The sequence below is a fragment of the Nipponia nippon genome, unplaced genomic scaffold (assembly GCF_047370975.1).
Source record: "Nipponia nippon isolate SJK-2023a ecotype South Korea unplaced genomic scaffold, ASM4737097v1 scaffold_6, whole genome shotgun sequence".
NCBI classification, from domain to species: domain Eukaryota; kingdom Metazoa; phylum Chordata; class Aves; order Pelecaniformes; family Threskiornithidae; genus Nipponia; species Nipponia nippon.
In genome coordinates, this window is record NW_028262380.1 from 77,536,718 (window position 1) to 77,555,315 (window position 18,598).

At 39.0% G+C, this 18,598-nt stretch overlaps 1 protein-coding gene across 7 annotated transcripts in view; it reads left to right on the forward strand.

Annotated features, from left to right (window-relative positions):
- PRDM5 (PR/SET domain 5) overlaps positions 1–18,598 on the forward strand; it is a 95,069-nt gene that overhangs the window by 12,011 nt on the left and 64,460 nt on the right. For all 7 annotated transcript variants that reach the window (XR_015699675.1, XM_087736486.1, XM_087736481.1 and 4 more), the window contains 3 exons: positions 4,726–4,848; positions 17,248–17,434; positions 18,151–18,325. Coding sequence is in view for 6 of the 7 variants with exons in the window: in XM_087736486.1 (XP_087592612.1) it covers positions 4,726–4,848; positions 17,248–17,434; positions 18,151–18,325 (485 nt within the window). In the remaining variant the exon portion in view is untranslated. The remainder of the gene's footprint in view (positions 1–4,725; positions 4,849–17,247; positions 17,435–18,150; positions 18,326–18,598) is intronic.

An 18,598-nucleotide genomic window follows, 5' to 3' on the forward strand; every position in this document is an offset into this window, starting at 1 on the left:
AATATGTTCACTAGCATTGCAAAATTGATACTGCTTCATAAAATTGTCAGGGAACCTCAGTCCTGTAAAAATCTTTTGCCTCTATTTTAAGTACCTTATACATATAAAAGATTGTAACAGTTCAGATGTGTGTGGGAAATGCAGTAGTTTTCTTGCAGATACATTAAGAGAATCTTCCTTAAAGAATTTTCTGCTTTAGTTTGTGATATACAAAAGTATTTTTCATTTACTCTCTGCAAAAGACATCCTCAGTTTTCCAACGATTTCCTGACAGCAGTAGTTGTGGTGGGCAGGTTGTCCTGAAGATTCTTGGGGTGGTTGGGTAATTGGAAAGCAGTCCCCTGGGAGTAGACTGGAAGCTTTGTGGCAGAATGAGTCCTGTTTAGTTCTCCAGGTTTCATATGGGGTAAGTGGTAAGCAGATGTGTGGGAATATTTGTAAAAGAGGGTTCTTGGAGGTAAAGAAGGCCAAGAAACCTTATTCAATACGGGGAGTTTTTTCTGTCATGCTCCAGAAATGTACATGCTGAGTCCTAGCTCTGTGGTGTAGAGAGGTAAATTGCAGTATCTTTAAGTTTCTTGAGGAGCACGTAAGCAGCTTGACACTGACATCCCATTTTCTTCCCTTGCTGTTATAGCTGGTGCAACTGCCAGGGTTGGGGGGAGATACTGAAGCTACGCAGTACATTTCTCATGCTTTCCAGTGTCACTGATGGAGGAGCGCAGGAGGGAAAATTCCTTGTTGCTGTGGCTAGCAGAATTGTGTGGGCCTACAGTGCAACATCTGTCTTAGTGACAGCCGGCTCTGATCCTGTCTCCTTGGATATCAGATTTACAGGCAGACCCAGGTGTAAGCATTTTAGCTTCTATTTTTTGACATATCTTTGAATTAAACTGGTTTTCTTGTTTGGTGATCATGCCACAAAGCAGAAGGATGACCGAGGACTTTAGTGGACCGTTATTGGAGGGAGCACCCTTTGGGACATATTCCAAACTTCATTTCGATTCATTAATAATTCAATATGGAAGATATTTAGGTGCACTTACTTTAAACTGAATACTATGTAGAGTCTAGCCGTTTATTTCATTTAACTTCCATGATTACCTTGTACTGGCTTTGAGTTTGAGAAATATATTTGCAAAGCAAGAGCTGGTCTTTTTGTTTGTTTGTTTGTTTGAAATATTGATTAAGTTTGGGATTCACTGCCATGGTGCTCAAAGATTGGCTGTTCATTTAGGAAACTCACCTATTCATGCAACCAGTGAGAAAAGGCGTGGTAAATGTCACCGGTCTAGTCCGTGTCAAGTACAGTGTTTTGACTGTTTTCCTTCCTCACATCTGTGTATTTGATGCAGCGTTATTTCTTTACGAGGTGAAAAAAGCAATAGAAAATATAGCACCTCTTTAAGGGATTTATTGTATTCTTTTATCAATAGTTTCCTTATGTGTTAAGTCTTCGCTTTGTGTTTGATATCTCTTTATGGATTGGCAGAGAAAGCACAACTGAGATGATTGTGTATCATTGAAGTGAATATAAATTATTCTTATATAATTTAAGGATCAAGCAAATGAAGAAGAAGAATGGCTGAGAAGGTAGATAGTGTAATGTATGGTTTCTATAATAGGATCTTGATTGCTTCTCTTTCCAACTCAAGTCAAGATCTGATGGAAGCCACCTATGGTGAGCTTCTATAACCCATGCTTTGGTAGCTAAATCACAAAGCCATTAGCTTGACTTTAATTACTCAAAGATGCTAATTTGCAACGTTAACCATTTTTGCTCAAAATGAGGTTCTGCTCTGTGGATTACCTATTTAGAACTGGATGATTATTATAGTAGAATCAATGCAGTGCTTCTGCTTGGCAAGTGGCTTTTCAGGAGGTGAATACACCGTTAGCATATATTTTTGTGTAAATTTGGAGCTTATTTATGGTTTGATTGCACTCATTCTGCCCATGTTCCTAATTAAAACAACGGTTCCGGTAAGGAGCAGGCATTACTTCCCAAGGTGATAGTCACAGAGTGACAGAATGGCTGAAGTTGGAAGGGACCTCTGGAGGTCATCTGGTCCAGCCCCCCTGCTCAAGCAGGGCCACCTAAAGCCAGCTGCCTGGGACAGCTTTTGAGTATCTACATCTTTGAGGATGGAGACTGTACAACCTCTCTGGGAAACCCATTGAAGTGATTAGTGTTAGATAGTACTGTTTCCAGGTGCATTTAAATATGTGGGTTTGACACTTTTCACTGTGGTTAATCTGTGCGTTTGAAAGTAAAACAACTTTTAAAGTTTGAAATATTGGCACTTCTCCATGATGTGTCCTTCTTGGAAGACCAGTAATAAATTTTGAAGACTTTCATTTGTTTGCAGAACTACAGTAATTTTTTTTGTTTTAATGTGAGAACAACATGCTGTCACCAGCTATTATTGTAATGGAATACAGTTTTTTTTCTTTCTAATGGTATCCTAAATGTTTAGGTAATCTAAGCAGTCATACTGAAGAAATATGATATTGCATCTATTAGAAACAAATACAGCAAGAATGTGAGCAATTTAAATACAAAGCCATGAAGACAATCTAATTTTGATCTTACATAGCTGAAATCCCTAGCTCTTAGGAAATACCTGCTCTCGATACTTCTTGTTGACAGATGAAAAAGAAAATATGTTCATTATATAAATAAATCACATGGAATAATAGTGTGGCTGTGTGACCTTTTTGCGTGGTGCTCTATCTTCTGTATCAGTGGAGATTCAAGTGATCTATTATTTAAAACAAAACAAGCCATTTTTTCTATGGCAGTGGCAGCTGTATTTTTTCAGCAGTATGTCTTTGTGTTTTGAGAAGGAAGAATGACTTAGTTAATGTTAATTTTCTTTTTCTATTATTTTCATTTTTTCAATGTAAACTGGAATTTTGTCACAGTCAGAAATTCTGTGGATCTCTAATGACAGCCAAAAGCTTGTGATATGGAGATGACTTATCCTGTGTGCGCAATTCTTTTTTTAAAGTGGCTTCTTCACTTAGTGGACAAAACCTGAACGTGTTTGTTTCCTCTCCTAAATAATTTACATTCTTTCACCTACTAATTTGTTTACTGAAATAATCTTCTATTCTGATAAAATTTCAGCCAAGCATAGTTTAAGACTGACTGCTATTTGTTGAGGCTACATATTTAAATTTCCTTTAGAGAGGCATATATAAAAGATGTTCAAGTGAACTGTAAAATAGGATATATGGAATGAATAAATGCAATTATATTGGTCCTTGACCTGAAGATCCATCCAAGAACAAGATGGATTTTGCCCTTGCTAAAGGAAGAAGAAACAAACCCCAAAACTAAAAAAAACAAACCCATAGAAGACTTGAAAGGGCAATGAGGAACATGGTTTTCAATAAATGTTTTATAAGGTTCTGGGATATTTAGGATTAGTGTGGGGCAGTAAGAGTTAACAGTAATGAAAGCATATCTACTGGATTTGGAATTTATATGAAGAAGAAAAGTTATATTTGGTGATAAAGAAGCAAAAAGAGGATTTAGTGATGAAGTAGTTAGATGGGAATGGAGACAGAACTGATAATTCAGGTTGGAAGTTGGTTGAGCAACTGGTAAGATTACAAAAGAGAGAAGAGGCAAAGACAGTGAAAAAGTCGAATGCAGATATGGACATATCTGTAATGGTTGCCAGTTAAGGTTGAGATGCTTCTGGAAATGTGAAAGTAGGTAGAAATAGATGGATTTAGGAATTGGCATAGAGGGTGAAGAGGATCTGCTAGAACTTAATGAGCAAAGGACAAGTGAGTCAAGAAGAATATCAAGTATGAAGAAAAGTGAAGGGTGAAGAACTATCAGGGCAAAGATCACTGAACAGACATGAGTGATTGCAGGAATACAGAAACTCACAAACAAGAGCCTGAACTCAGTGGTGTTGGAACCAAATGGTGGCTGGAATAGCACAAGATTAGAAAATGTCCTATCCCTTTTGTCCAGAAGAAAGTTACTGTTGGCCTTGTCTGTAGTGCCAGCAGAAGAGAAAAGCTGCAAAGTGAGCCGAGTGAGTTAGAGGATGCGTAGGTTATGGAAGAAAATGGTCCACTCTTGGACAGTGTGTTGGAGAAGGAAGGTAGGACAGTAATAGTGAGTTGTGAGGAAAGGAAAAGGAATTGGAGATAGGAGAGCTTGCAGCCTTAATTTGGAGAAAGTGATGAGAGGCAGACTGACAAAAGACAGGAAGGTATAAGAAGGATTAGGTAGACTGTAGGAGGAGAACTCAGAAAGCGAAACTGGAAAAGGGATGGTAGGGTTGGAATAGGAAAGGACCTCTCAGGTTGTATTGGTTTCTGTCAAGATCATAAAGAAAAAGAGGACTGAAAGGAACAAAGACAGAGGAAAGAACACGAGCACCAGTGACCATACTGTCAGATTAGGGAGACCCAGGAGTCAGGCATAATACTCGCTTACTAAAGGAAAGGCTAAGAAAAGAGAGGAATAAAGCTCAATAAAGGAAGCTGACACCAGTTGCTGGATTTGAGTTGCCCCCCTATTCTGCCATGAATAAATACGCTTTATAGAAAAAGGTGAATGTGCACCACAGCTGTGAATACCCATTGAATGCAAGATTCACTTGCTGAGCACAAGCATGCCTTAGTGTTTTACATGTTTGTGTGTGTTTGGTAAACAATTTTAATTTTGCTTGATTTTTTTTTTTTTTTTTAATGTTTCAGGTTCGTGGGAATAAAGGTGAGGTCCTTTATATCCTGGATGCAAGCAATCCACGCCATTCTAATTGGCTGCGTTTTGTCCATGAGGCTCCATCACAGGAACAGAAGAACCTGGCAGCCATCCAGGTAGATTTGGTGGATTCCTACCATTTGCTTCCTGTTATTGATCTACTAATTCGATCTCCTCTTTGGGCTTTATCTGTTGCAGTAAAATTGCAAGATCTGAGAAAAGTAGGAAACTGCTTTCCTTTTCCTACCTTTCTTTTTAGAAGTGAACTCTCGTGCTTAAATATAATACCAGAAATAAGATTATTGATAGGATGAAAGACCAAAGAGGTCCTTAGTTAGAACCTGATATTCTTTGAAAGGTTTGTATTAATCCACTGTGATGGAATTGCACTGAGTCACTTACATGAACTATTTCTCCTGGCTTAAAGTGAACAGTTTACATAAAAAAAAAAAATCCTAGAGTAGTTAACTCAGTACTGCAACAACAGTTTAATTTTCTCACTACAGCCTTATTCAGTCAAGTTAAGCTTTTGCCTGAATGTAGTTGTTTTCTTGTCACTGTGGAAATTAAAAAGATAACTAGGTAACTATATACCTGGCTGAATCAGGACTGATGATTTAGAGGCCTAGTTGTGTTTCATACCAAACTCAGGTATGGGCTTAGGTGTGTGGAAAGCAGAATGATGCATTTGCTTTGTAGTTTAAAATTTATATATGAAAGTGTGACAGGTTTGAAAGCAAGCATGGTGCTTAAAATATTCTAGTAGAAAACTGAGAATTGAGGGGACTAATTATCTGATAGGATGATCAGGCAGTGCTTGAGGATAAGTTATGAAAAAAAGATAATTTTCTTTTTCTAGTCTTGGCTGTGGATCTGAATTTATCCAGCTTATTTTTACATTTTTATGTTTGTCATTTGCAGCATTCTGTGGTAATGAGTTTCACTGTTTTAATTACACATTATGTTGAAACATGATTCTGTTTTTGTTCTAGAAACTCCTTAATTTCACTTGATTCCCTAGTCCTTGTATAACAGTAAATAGTTACTTTATGTTCTTGTTTTTATGCCATCCTCAATTTTATAGAACCCTATTATATCCTTTCCCTCTTATTTGATGGCTCTTTTCTCAAGCTGAAGAGTCTTAGTGTGCTTAATGTCTCATTTTTGGAAGTGTTCTGTGACTTTGCAGGATGCAACAGAGATAGTGATATTTTTCGAGTTACATGAGATGACTTTTGTCCAAGATTTGCCTGCAGATCCTTGACAAAAGAATTTAAAAACATAGTTTATTTTGAGGCCAAATGAGAAATTTTTTATTTTTCCTTGCCAAGAAAACAAAGTTAATTTCTGATGAAATAAAACAGGGAAAAAATATTTTAAAACTACTAAGTAGATAAAGAATATTAGTAAAGCCCTAGCATGTCGTTCTGTGAAAGATGCTGTTCTCCACCCTGCGCCTTCCCTCTACTCGTGACACTCAGCACTAGTAATTTCAATTTCTGTGTTGATGACCTGTCCAGCTCCCTAAATCTCCTGCTCACCAGAGGGACTGTTTGCTTATTTGGATCTTAAGCAAGCACTGCCCAGTGAGATCGCTGCTGCCAGTTCCCCTGCAGACCTGGTATGAGGCTCCTTCTTCCTGTCCCAGTTGTCAGCTTTTCTGTGATTTCCATTCCACTGTTCTATCTCCTACCACGCCTCTTCTGCCTGGATTGTCTTCCATTATCACAGTAGTTGAATGCTGCTATTAGCAGTGTACTGCGCTGGGAAACCTAACTGGTTATCTGCCAGCGTTCGCTTGATTTGTGCCTCCTGATTTCCAAAGCTCTAGTTTTACTGAATGTCAGTCTGTGACATTCCATCACATACTGCTGGCTGAACATGACTGCAGTTTTGCTGCTGATATTGTTTCCTTGGACCTTGTTGCTGTTCCTGTTTTAGGTCACTGTGGACAGCTTCATCATCTGCTTTTCCTCTGTGTCCGTACTCAGGTTGTCGTCTTTTGTTCAGACCTCTTTAGATCTTAACATCCAGGCTACAATTGAATTTTGAGGGATGGATAAGAAAAAGCGTTCACTATTCATCCATTCAGCAAAATCTCTTGTCAGCACTGACTGAATGACTGCTTTATTATACTTTTCCTGATGTCTATGACAAGTCAGTGGTTAATTTAGTACGACCACTGCCTATGCAATTATTTCTATATGTTTTGCTTCTGTCTTTGTCTTGCAGTTATATCAAGATCTATCAAAAGATGTGTTGTCCTGCTTTCAGTACCAAATATGAAAGGTCCTCATACATGAGGAATCCTAAGCATTAGTCAGTGATTAGCATGTCATCAGTGCATAGGCAGTGTGACAGCAAATTACACTCAATGTTAGCAAACACAAAGTAAGGCTCACAAGAGGGAGCAGTGTGAACAATTAATGTTCATTATTATATTTTAAAGAAAACACTCAGTAAAATGACGTGAACTTCTGAATAGAAGTTTTAATGGAATATCCAGTGCATACCAGTGGGGTTTTTGGTGATGAAAATGATTATTTAAATAAAGAAATGGAAAGAAACTGTTATGCTGTATTGCATAATGTTATATCTTGCTTAGAGTGCGCTTAGTGATTTTTGCATGCCTTTTTAAAGGATCATACTGGAGTTAAAGGATGGTTTAAAAAGAAGAAAGAGTGGCAAGAATATTAGTCCTATAAAAGCTTCCACAGAAAAAAATTCAGGAAAATTACGGGGAAAAATAGAATAAACACGATCAGCATGTACAAAATGATGAAAGTCTAGGGAAGGCAAACTTAGAAAAACAAACAAAAATTTACTATATTATCTCATAGGTTTTTTTAGTGCCGCCAATAATCAGCTGCCAAGGTAACCTGTGTATTCTATGTGAGTGACCTTGAAGCTGTGTAGATACGTATACACGTATTTAATTGCATATAACATGAACAGGTACTATGTGTGTTGAAAAAAGCTGAATATGCACCTATTTCTTTGCAGGGTTTGATTTCACTTTAGTAGCTGGAGATGCAAATCCCAAAGTGCTGCTATTCCTTAAAGGGAAAAAAAACCCCAACACAGTCCACAAATTCTTCAGTATTTTAATTCCACAATCTTTGCCTTTAATGATAAGCAGATTTAAGGCCACTTGGTGCAGTAGCACTTTGTTTTATGAAATCAGTGGGCAAAATATTGGTGGAATGTTTCCACTAACTACCCTTTAATTTGAATTGAGAGTTGTCTGTCTGCCACCAAGATGATAAAACGGTGCTTTACAAAGAGGAAGAAGTTATGTATTACATCAGTAAAGTTGTTTTAGCTTCATTATCATTACTCAAGTTAACGTGGCTGTGAAAAAACAAAAAGTTGCATTGCTGAACAAGTACCTAAAGTAATAAAAAAAAAAAATAGAAGAATTTGTAATACAGATTATGACACCAAACAAAAAAATTCCTAATCTTAAACCAACTGAATGATTACACATTATATAATAAAGTAGAATATGTCTGCATAGTTATAGAAAGGGCTAATTTGCTAACTAAGAGGAGATAATAGAGTATTTAGAGATGGTTAGAGACTTTCTGTTCTAACCAGCACATTGTAATTACCCTTGTGAAATCTAAATTTTCTCCAGACATTTGTATTTTATGAAGATTTTTGCGGGGTTGGCTAAATTTTTAAACAAGTATTTGATTTTTCTCTCTCGGTTCTACTGCTTATTCTTTAAAGTGAATCTTTAGCAGTGAATCTCACAAGCTAAAATTGATTCATTGAGAATATTTGACCAAGATTAACAATACTAGCCTATAAAATGTGAAAATAAAGTAAACCATAGTGGTAGAACAGGAGCTTCTCTTGCTTGTCCTAAATCTGTTCTACGAATGCTTAAGAACTTAACACTGGTTGTGTGCTTCACAGCTGCCCCTCTGCAATTTTCTAGGAGACTTTGTATGAACTAACAAAAATGTGAATGGAAAATAATGATTTCTTTGTTTATACCCAGTAATGCAAATTTCCACTAATTATCTTTCCCACTAGTTTTCTCTCCAGTCTCCAAATACTCCAACAGGAGCTTTTTGGTCTACTCTGAGAACTTTTCCAATCCTGATGGCATCAGTGATAAACGTTATACTCTCGTATCCAAAATGAAGTGATTGATAATCAGTTTACTGTTTGCTGCCTAGTGCTCAGTATTCAGTTTAAAAGGAGATAAAGTGAATACGTATGTCCCTATATACAGATAAAATAAACCACATCCTGGGTTGACTGCAAAATATGATTAGTTAGTCATAGCTTAGCTGTACAGAACAATCATGTTTAGACTCTGCAAAATGCTTCCTGTGGTGAAAAAGCAACTTAGAGGGCATGGGATTTTTTTTTTTTAAGTAAGTTTCGTGGCTTTTTTGGGGTGTGTGTGGATTTTTTTTGGCTTTTTTTGGGATGGGGTGTGGGTTTGCGTTGGTGTTTGGTGAGTTCTTTTGTTGTTTGTTTGTTTGTTTGTGTTTTTTTCCCCTCTCCCTGTAATGCTACTTATTTTGTAAAACCCTGGTTCTGGTGGGAGCTCTTGGTGTTGGGTACTGAGTTCTGCCTCCGCTGCCAGGCAGCTGTGGTGTTTGGGTCGTCTTTGACTGGGAAGGCACAGGAATGATTTTTAACAGCTGTGCAGTGAGTAATACCGCTGTGTGGCTGCTAGAGAAGGATGGGAAGGGTTGGAGGGTACCTCCGTATGTACCAATTGCTTTTCTGAGCATTTTGCACAGCTGAATTGCTGGAGGCTTCTCTAAGTTATTTCAAGTAGTGATTGAATGAGTTCATCCTCTACTATATTTAAAGTAGCTTTAGAGTTACAACTTTTGCATTAATGGAAACTGTATGAATTGTAATCTCTCTTGCCCTGGGCTATGCCTAGCTATTTACTTATAAATATGACTTCTGATATGTAGCAGAAATGCATTGTAATTATCATAATCAAAAGGAAATGGCTCCTATTAAAAATACCACAGTTCTGTTTTTTCAGTTTTTAGACTGGTGGAGTATTATATTTTCAGTATTCCTTTATCCAGAATGGATAAATTTATCTGTTAGTCAGTTGTAATTTTATTAAATACTCTCTCCTGGAGATTACTATGCAAAACAGATCCTGTTGTTAACATCAGAACTGTTTTATAAACAGAATTGCAGCCAGCTAGAGCTTTAAATTCAAATATTTTTTCATTAGCAAGCAGGCACTGAGAGGGTCTGCTGTAGCTTAGAAAACAGTGAGTTAGTATAATGAATGGCAGAAACTACTGTGAAGGAGAACATTTACTGTGAGGTGGTAGAGCGGTTTAAAGTCATATTTCACAATGTGTGTTTGTTAGTGTGTCATAATTCAATGATGTCCTGGTTGATCTTGAGGTAAAAAAACCCTATGCAGTAACAGTAAATGTCTTCAGAGGAAGATTAGTATGTGAGAGATACTGCTATAAGAAGTGTAGTAAAACTGGACTATCTAAAAAGCAAGAGTGAGGGGAGAAGACACAAGGAACGCAAGCACAAACTGTGTTAGGCTGCTTAATAAATTTACATATTACAGGATAATTTTCAGGACTACGTGAAACTTACTGGTGGCTTGAGTGCTACAAAGATGCATTTGTTACACAATGTAAGAAGTAACATGAACATAGTTGTTAACTTCCTGCATGCTCAGAGGGGAGAACTAGAAATATGCTCGATTCTTGAATTTCTTGTAGGAAAAAGGAGAAATTTTTAATTCTAGAGTCATATGCATTTATCTGTTGTTGAATACATACTAGTGCTGTTCAGATATTCTGTTATTGAAGAATTCAAAATGAGAAGATTCTGAAGAGTGAAATGACTTTTTCTTCATGAGATTCCTTGAACTATACCTATTACATTTTTTATTTTTGCAGTGGGAATCTCGGCAATACCAAGAAACTGTGAGTGTGAAAATCATTTAGACCCTTTTCAGCACTGAGGTTACAGATTTTTTTTTTTTAATTTAAATGTAACTCATTTCTGATTTTTAGGCTCTCTTAATACTAAGCTGGTGCATAGAGTGGTGATATTAGGGTTCAAAAAGATCTACCGTTCTTATCTCTCCATGGATTTCTAAGGGCCTCTTTTCCCAAGTTTTGCTATCACTGAGTGCTTTTTCTTGCTGAGATACCGTGTTATGAGGTAAAAATTTGGAATATGGTATTTGTTATGAACACTACAATTTTTTCTTAAATGTCTGGGAAGGAAAAAAGAAGCGTTTTAGCATTATACGTTAAATATAACTTTTAAAGTAAATGTAGTTGTTGTCATCTACTTCTGTTATTTTAGATGGGGAGCAGGGTGCGAGAGAGGCACGTGAAGGGAGGAAAGAAATCGCTGCAGGAATCAAATCCTTGCTACCTCAGAGCATTGAACTGCAGGTGTGTCTGGCAACGTAGGCAACTGTAAGAAAGACAGCAATAAGGAAGATGAACATGTTTGAATATGTGCAGGAAGATGCGTGCTTGTGTTATCTGCCAAGTCAAAAGGGTCGTTACTTTTTTTCCCAAAGAAGCCAAGGCCTTTAAGAGACTGAGTTATTGGTTGTCCAAAGTGTCCTGGTGATTAGATCCTTCTCATGCTTGCTAATTGCTCTGGCCCTGCTACTTCCATTTGTAGCTTCAAATATTCTTGTTTGCTGTGGGGAGTGATCTCATCACATTTGATATCAATGGAAGTATTTTCATCGTATTTGGAAGGCTTTAAATCTAAGTTGCTCAGTCAAAAACACGCTGAACAGCTCTTGGGGGTGTTGAGCAGCATCAGGTGTGTGGACTTTGCAAGTTAACAGAGAGTACTTGACATCTCTGACAGCGTATGGTGCCATACATTCACTGCTGTTGAAAGCTTGTTCAGTTGCTGAGCTCAGTCGTTACCTGTGGCAGCGAAAGTCACATACGTGCGCTGCTGCATAGGTTTTACGTGGTTTTAAGTTTTACTAAGCCAGCATTTCTTAAAACAGTGAAATGCCACTTTAGTTCAAGATAGATTTGGAGTGGAACACTAAATCTGAGCATCTGTAAACTTTGGGGAAAATTGGGATTTAGATCCAAAGTGGAAGCTAATGCCTATGGCTTTGGCTTCCTCCTCTTTTTGAGTTGAAAAAGGGAAAGAAATGAAAAATTAAGCTTTCTCAATAAGCATTAAAAATGCAGGGTCACTCCTGTGATGCTTTGGAAATAATGGAATGAGAATTGGTATTACTGGTAGAGTGGTTAACATTCTCTGCAAGAGATGCATACTGAAAGCAGTATTCTCTAGGCAGATTTGTACAAGGATGTTGTGGAATAGTTGAGGAGAGCATATATTAAAAGAGAAATGTTCTGGATGATGGGGCAGGGTGCACCCTCAGCAAGTTTGCTGATGACACAAAACTGGGAGGAGTGGCTGATACACCAGGGGGCTGTGCTGCCTTCCAGAGGGTCCTCAACAAGAAATGGGGAGAAATGGTCCAACAGGAACCTTATGCAGCTCATCAAAGGGAAGTGCAAAGTCCTGCACCTGGGGAGGAGTAACCCCATTCACGTTTACCTGCTGGAGCCCAAGCAGCTGGAAAGCGGCTCTGCAGAAAGGTGTCTGGGGTTTTTGATGCCTAGGCCAGGACCAGAAGCACAAACTTAAACTCAGGATGTTCCCTCTGAACATCAAGAAATACTCTTTTTTTTTGACTGTGAGGGTGACTGAGCACTGGCACACGTTCCCTATAGAGGTTGTGGAGTCTCCTTCCTTAGAGATATTCAAAAGCCGTCTGGAAGTCCTGGCCAGTCTGCTCTAGGTGACCCTGCTTGAGCAGGGGGGTTGGATGAGATGACCTCCAGAGGTACCTTCATTCTGTGATTCTGAGAGAAGGTATAAGTAAAGTTGGGAAACCTGTATATTTCCTCTATGAAACCTCTCTAGAAAGAAGGATGTGAACACATCGCTCAAATCTAAGCAAATGGATTTTATTTTTGTAATTGATGGTTTGTATTTTCCACAGAGCCTCTAAAGCAGACTTCCAAGAGTAGGTTGCAGTGTCTCAGTTCAGGAACCTATAGGTTCCTTAATATCTGCCAGTACTGGAAGGGGTGCCATACTGGGTGTGCACAGAGCACGTGCCATTGAAATGCTGCTGACATCAACCTCCCCAAGGCGGGGAGGGGGGGAAAAGTGTTTTACTTCTCACAACAAAAGCTTTCAGCGAGAAGAATAATCAGAAGTTTCAGTGCTTCTCTATAGAACCACCAGAATTGCATTGTTGCCAGAATTAGTTTTTTGAACTCTCACTTTAGTTTTTTGTTCTCCCCACAGAGAAACAAGAATATTTTATTTTTAAGCTGGCAGACTGGAAAATGTGTACTGAACTGAAATGTACAGTGAAGGGTGGGAGAAATCCCCTTTGGTGGTGCGGGGGGGCGGAAATCTTCCAGTTCTCATTTGTATTGCTATTGTACACATCATTCAAATTCCTAAGGAGTTTAACTGCAAGATTTGGGTATGTAGTATCATTACTGCAGTAAAACATGTTCTTCTGCAGATGGGAAACTAAAAGCAATGGCTTCTAATTTAATGCAAGATAATAACTGTAACCAAAGAATTAAAAAAAGAAAAGAGTCTATCATAATACAGAACATTCAGCTGGAAAAATATTCTAACCTTCCCTGGGAGCTATCACTAAAACCTGCAGTATGGTGTAAAAATGCAAGGGAAACGTAGGAATTGCCGTACTAGTTTAACCTCGTGCTCTGTTTAATCTCACATTCATGTCTCAAAGGTTGTCTGCCTTAGCACAAAGGTTGTCTGCCTTAAGATGCAATACAGCACAATAGGAATAGATCAGTAGATAGAGCTGAGGCTTCTGTGTCTCCTTTGTGTGTGGTTCAGGTGCTGTACCTCGGATTAGATATAGTCTTGGTCCCTGGGCTGACTGTCTCCATTATAGATGTGGTGGTTTGTTGTTGTTGGTTTTCTGTTTTTCTGGTTGTGTATTTTGTTTTTTTTTTTTTTTTAAAGAGAAGTCTCTCTGGGATCCATTTGCTTCCTGGAGCCACAAACATGCTGAATGGGACAGGGATATGTGCCTTAGACAGCCAGGCATTTTCCAATGTATGAACTAGTGTGAAAACAAGAAAAGCTTCCCCCTGACTCTGTGTCATCCATGTCCCCTTCCTTGCTTGAGAAGGGCAAGGGTCTGTTGGGTCCCCAGCAGCACCTCTGGAAGGCTGCCTTGCTTCAGCCACTCCCCCAGGGTTACTTGATCTGTTCTCTCTCTTGGGAAGGCATCATTATTCTGATCGTGTCTTTCCTGGCACTGCATGCCCTTTTTGACCTTTCCTGTGCCTGAGCTTGTGGCTTGTCTTCTCCTGCCACAGCCCCCAAGAAATCACCTCCAGACATTTCCTGGATTGGGGTTTCTGCCCTTGCAGGCCTTGCCAAGATTGGTTTTACTCTGGCAAACTTGACACCTTGGAGCTGCAGGCAAAGGTCAGGAAAGGGAGTGTGCTTGTTTGGAGAGGTGGCAAAGGAGAACTGATAGAACAGGTAGACTGAAGAGCTGGCTTGCTGCCAGGGAACTGGGTGTCGAGGGAAGCCAGGTAGTGCTTTAAGATGAGTGGTTGTGGGCCCAGGGAAAAACTTGGTAAGAATTAGGAAGGCTGGGTTGGAGCCAGCTGATTAGGCTCTGGAGGATGGAAAAGGCCTACGCTCCCTCAGGTAACACAAGACTATGCTTCCTCCTCTTCTTCCTGTGTTTTCATCTTCAGGGGTGATGACATACATGTGTCTTACACTTCTGGATGAATGTGTAATGGGCTGTCAATGCTTCTTGGCCCATGTTCCTTGTCAGCCTCTCCTCTTACAAAGCACACGTAAAGGTGTGTAACTGGATGGAAAAGCCAGGAATCTGAATGGGAGAGGTGCCTGTAGTGGAGCAAAAATGGGACAGCAAGAGCTGTTGGAACAAGCAAACTGTATTTGCTGGGGAGGTCAGTGTGGCACACAGCCTTAAAGATGACAGTCGAGGCAGGGGGTGAGAGAAGCAAAGTGGAATAATAAACCAGGAATGGCCTGAAGGGAGGTTGTGATGCCACCATGACCAGCACTTGGAGTTTTCTCCCAAGGACTGTTGTGGCCTGCTGCAGGTGAACGTTGTTAATGAAATGACCAGCATGGCCTAAGCAGATGGGCAGGTGGAACAACTGCAGATGTGAAATGGGAAGATTATTAAAATTATTTGAAAGATTTCTTACTACATTCACTGTGTCTGTGTCTACATGCATGTAGATAAATGTACTTCATGCAGGTGCTGCTGGTGGAGGGAGAGACTTACAATTCTTTGTGGTTCTGGATAACTTCAATTGGTTTCACTGAAAGTGCTGCCTGAGGAGCTACTACAGTGTGGGTATATCTGGATTAATTAGCAGTCTGAATACCTGACTACTAGCACTTGTTTGGCTGGAAAAGCCAAACGAATTAGCCTTGGAGGAGGAATGAATTTGAGCTGCCTTTTAGTTTGGATTGGCACTGAAGCTAATTTCTTTTCAATGCAAATGCAACCAAGATCACTCAAGCATTGAGAGTCCTTAATACCTCTTCAATTAATCTTTTTACTAACCGAAAGTACACAAATGGGAAAGAACCAGGAAGTTTTTAGACACAGAGAGCTATAAAATAAGCCCCAGATGCCCATGAGGGAAGTGCAGAGATGGTGAGGACGCAGTAGTATTGATAAGAACTTGGTTGTTTGGATTCATGCACTTGTTCTAGGTTAACCTGAATTATTAGTTCTGGTTGCTCTTCTCCCAGATTTACTGTGTAGTGTAAGATGTGTCACGTATGATCTAAATGAAAGGTGTGCTATTTGGTTCTTTAATGAGTAAGTTTGGGACTTTACTTTTGCCTAGGATACATGGCTTTTTTTTTTTTTTTGGCAAGCCAGTAATAGGTATGTGTTTTCCATTTATAAGGTTGCCTTGCTTTTAGAATAAAATTGTCCTAAACAGTGATATATTGGAGGTTTACCCCAGTGGTTTTATCCTGTGTAGGTGGAGACTGAGTGTAGAAAGACCCTTTACTTTCCCTTATGTCAAGAGTTTCAGTACATGATTTGTTTTGAGTTTAGACTGTAGTAAATTAAAGGTCTCTGCAACTTGACAGAGGCATATGAAAAACAGCAATTTCTAGATGTATGCAAAAGTTAGGGTGGCATGCTGATAGATATCTGGACTGCAGAATATATCTTGAAAAAAATGCATAATTTGTTTTGTTTTCAAATGCTGCTGTTGCGATAAGGACAGAAAAGTGGTGCGTCCTTGAAAGCAGCAACTGTATCAAGTCTGTTGAATTAAATAAGTTTCACTCTTGTGTGACAATATCTTGTGTAATATATAACACACCTTCTAAAGCTCGAGGAATGCTACATCCCTGTTGACAGTTTAAATTAATCTTAGTATATTACAAAAATTAAAAATTATTATCTCGTCCTTGTGCTATGAATCTTGTTGCAAAATATATGGCTAGATGTAGTGTAAAGATGCTTCAGTTAACTTTTCTGGATGTTAATCAGATAAGCTTTAAGATTTATGATAGAACTTGGAAGTCTTCACTGTGTAAAAATGGGTCTCCTTTGACGCTTTGGGTAGTACCTAAAACAGTTGGTTCACATATGGCAAAAAAACAGCAGCTCTGCATATCAGTTTAGGAGGCAGCTCCACACCGCCCCCCCCCCCAGCCAACCTTGGTAACTTTAGATAAACATTGTCAAAGACCAAAGTTGTTAGCCTATGTATCTATTTGGAAGCTTGTTCATTCATTGTGGAGAAGGTTTTGGAGCTTATTATTATGTAGTTTGTCCTCTCATGCAGAATCCTGGCTGGATCTTTGGCTGTCTGTGGATCTGTGCATCTACACTGATTTAAACCAGCAGCAGGTTTTGATCTAGTGGTTTAAAGTGTGTTTTAGACATGTGCCTGCTAACTTGACAGTGAAGGTAACTGACCAGGGTTGAAAGCCTGTTCCTGTAGAAGGCTGGAAATCTTTGAGAAAGAGAGAGAGAGAGAAACACTATGTAAACATGCTACTGAAAGCTGGATTATAATTCGTGCAGTCAACGGGGGACAGAGCTAAAGCTGTACTGGTTATTTAAATTTGTTATTTTTGCTAATACTCGAATGTTTAATTTTCAAACTCTGAAGTTTTTGTCAGGCAGTGTGGCAGGAGAGGAGGACTTAACACCACCTGGCCTAGGCTACAGTGCAAATTGGTAAAGCCTCACAGGTGAGGCAGGGGCGTGTTTCTGGAATACAAGGGTACTTTATCCATGTGGCCTCACTAGGAAAGAAGTCTCAGAAAGGCTGTTCTATCATTGTGCTCCCTGAGGAATGGAGCCAGCCCTTCCATAGTTGAGGGCTAATATTAGTTCAGGGTCCCATACTTGTCTCTAGTTTTTACTTTTTCTGACATAATTATTCATTGTTTCTACTTACTGTTTGCAACAGGAAGGGGAAAATATTTTCTATCTGGCTGTGGAAGATATTGAAACAGACACAGAACTTCTGATTGGGTACTTGGACAGTGACATGGAAGAAGAGGAGGAGGAGGAGGAGGAGGAAGTACCTGTTGTCCACGACAATGAAGACAGTGGCAACAATAAAGAAGTGCAACCAACAGGTGAAAAAATTGCAGGTGAGCAATATGTAAAAAATGGGGTAACTTGACAGCTTAAAAGTCGTAACAAAGAAGAAAGAAAGAAACACTAACTGTATAGGATTGGGGAACTGAAAGGCTCCCCAGGTTTAGTCTGAGGTCCTGTATGATTTTTATCTCTTTATTTTGGTATGTGTTGAGGTTCTCGTCTTTGCCTAATAAGAAGCAGCCAGTCCTGTGAATTACCGAGTGAATGAGTGAGCCTAGATTTCACGAGAAGTTACCATTAATTTTTCAACTAAAGACAGAGTTCATTTCACCTGACATATAGTCTTATGAAAGCTAAGTTTTTCCTCTGCGAGGGGTAGTTTCCCCTCTTACTTAGATGAGAGAGAAATAAACCTTTTCATAAAGCTGTTCAGCCCGTTGTAAGGTAAGATGTCTAAGAACAGGTAGATGACAGGTGAGCTGACTGGTGAATTCTCAGCATCTTTATCAAAGTAGAGACAACCTGGATGACTAATTTAGGCTAACAACCTAAGTCACACCCAACTTAATACTTTGCATCCATTTTCAATAATGCTGATAGTAATCCACTCAAGATAGGCTCTCTATAATCCATTGAGAGACGATGTGTTTTGTGAATTTTGTGATTCCATTTTGCATAATCTGTTTCTGGCAGAGAGTCTCTCTTAATGTAACCAAAATATTCCCTGAAAACTATTCCTTTACTGTTTTTGCCTCCAATCGTGCAGATCCCCTCACCTGTAAGGAGGACCATGCATGCCCAAACTGTGAATCCAGTTTTGCCAGCCAGGAGATTCTAGCTGAACATCTACAGACTTTGCACCAAAAACCCAGTGAGGAAAAGGAATTTAAGTGCCGAAACTGTGGAAAGAAATTCCCTGTTAAGCAAGCTCTACAAAGACAGTGAGTAGAAACAGGAGTGGTTTTTCAGGGATCATTTAAATCAATTTCATTTAATCATTTATTTCTCTTGGATTAATCACAAGTTAAGCTCTAGTTTTTATGCTTATGTATTTGTACCCTTACCTTTACATTAATCTTCTGATACGTTAATTTCTTGTATTTGTTGGAGACTTCAATTTGAATCGCAAAAATGTTGCTAATTTTTTATGTTTTAAAACCATACACTGTAGACCGGATCAGAGCTGCTGTTTGGTGCAAAACCCTTGCTCTCCA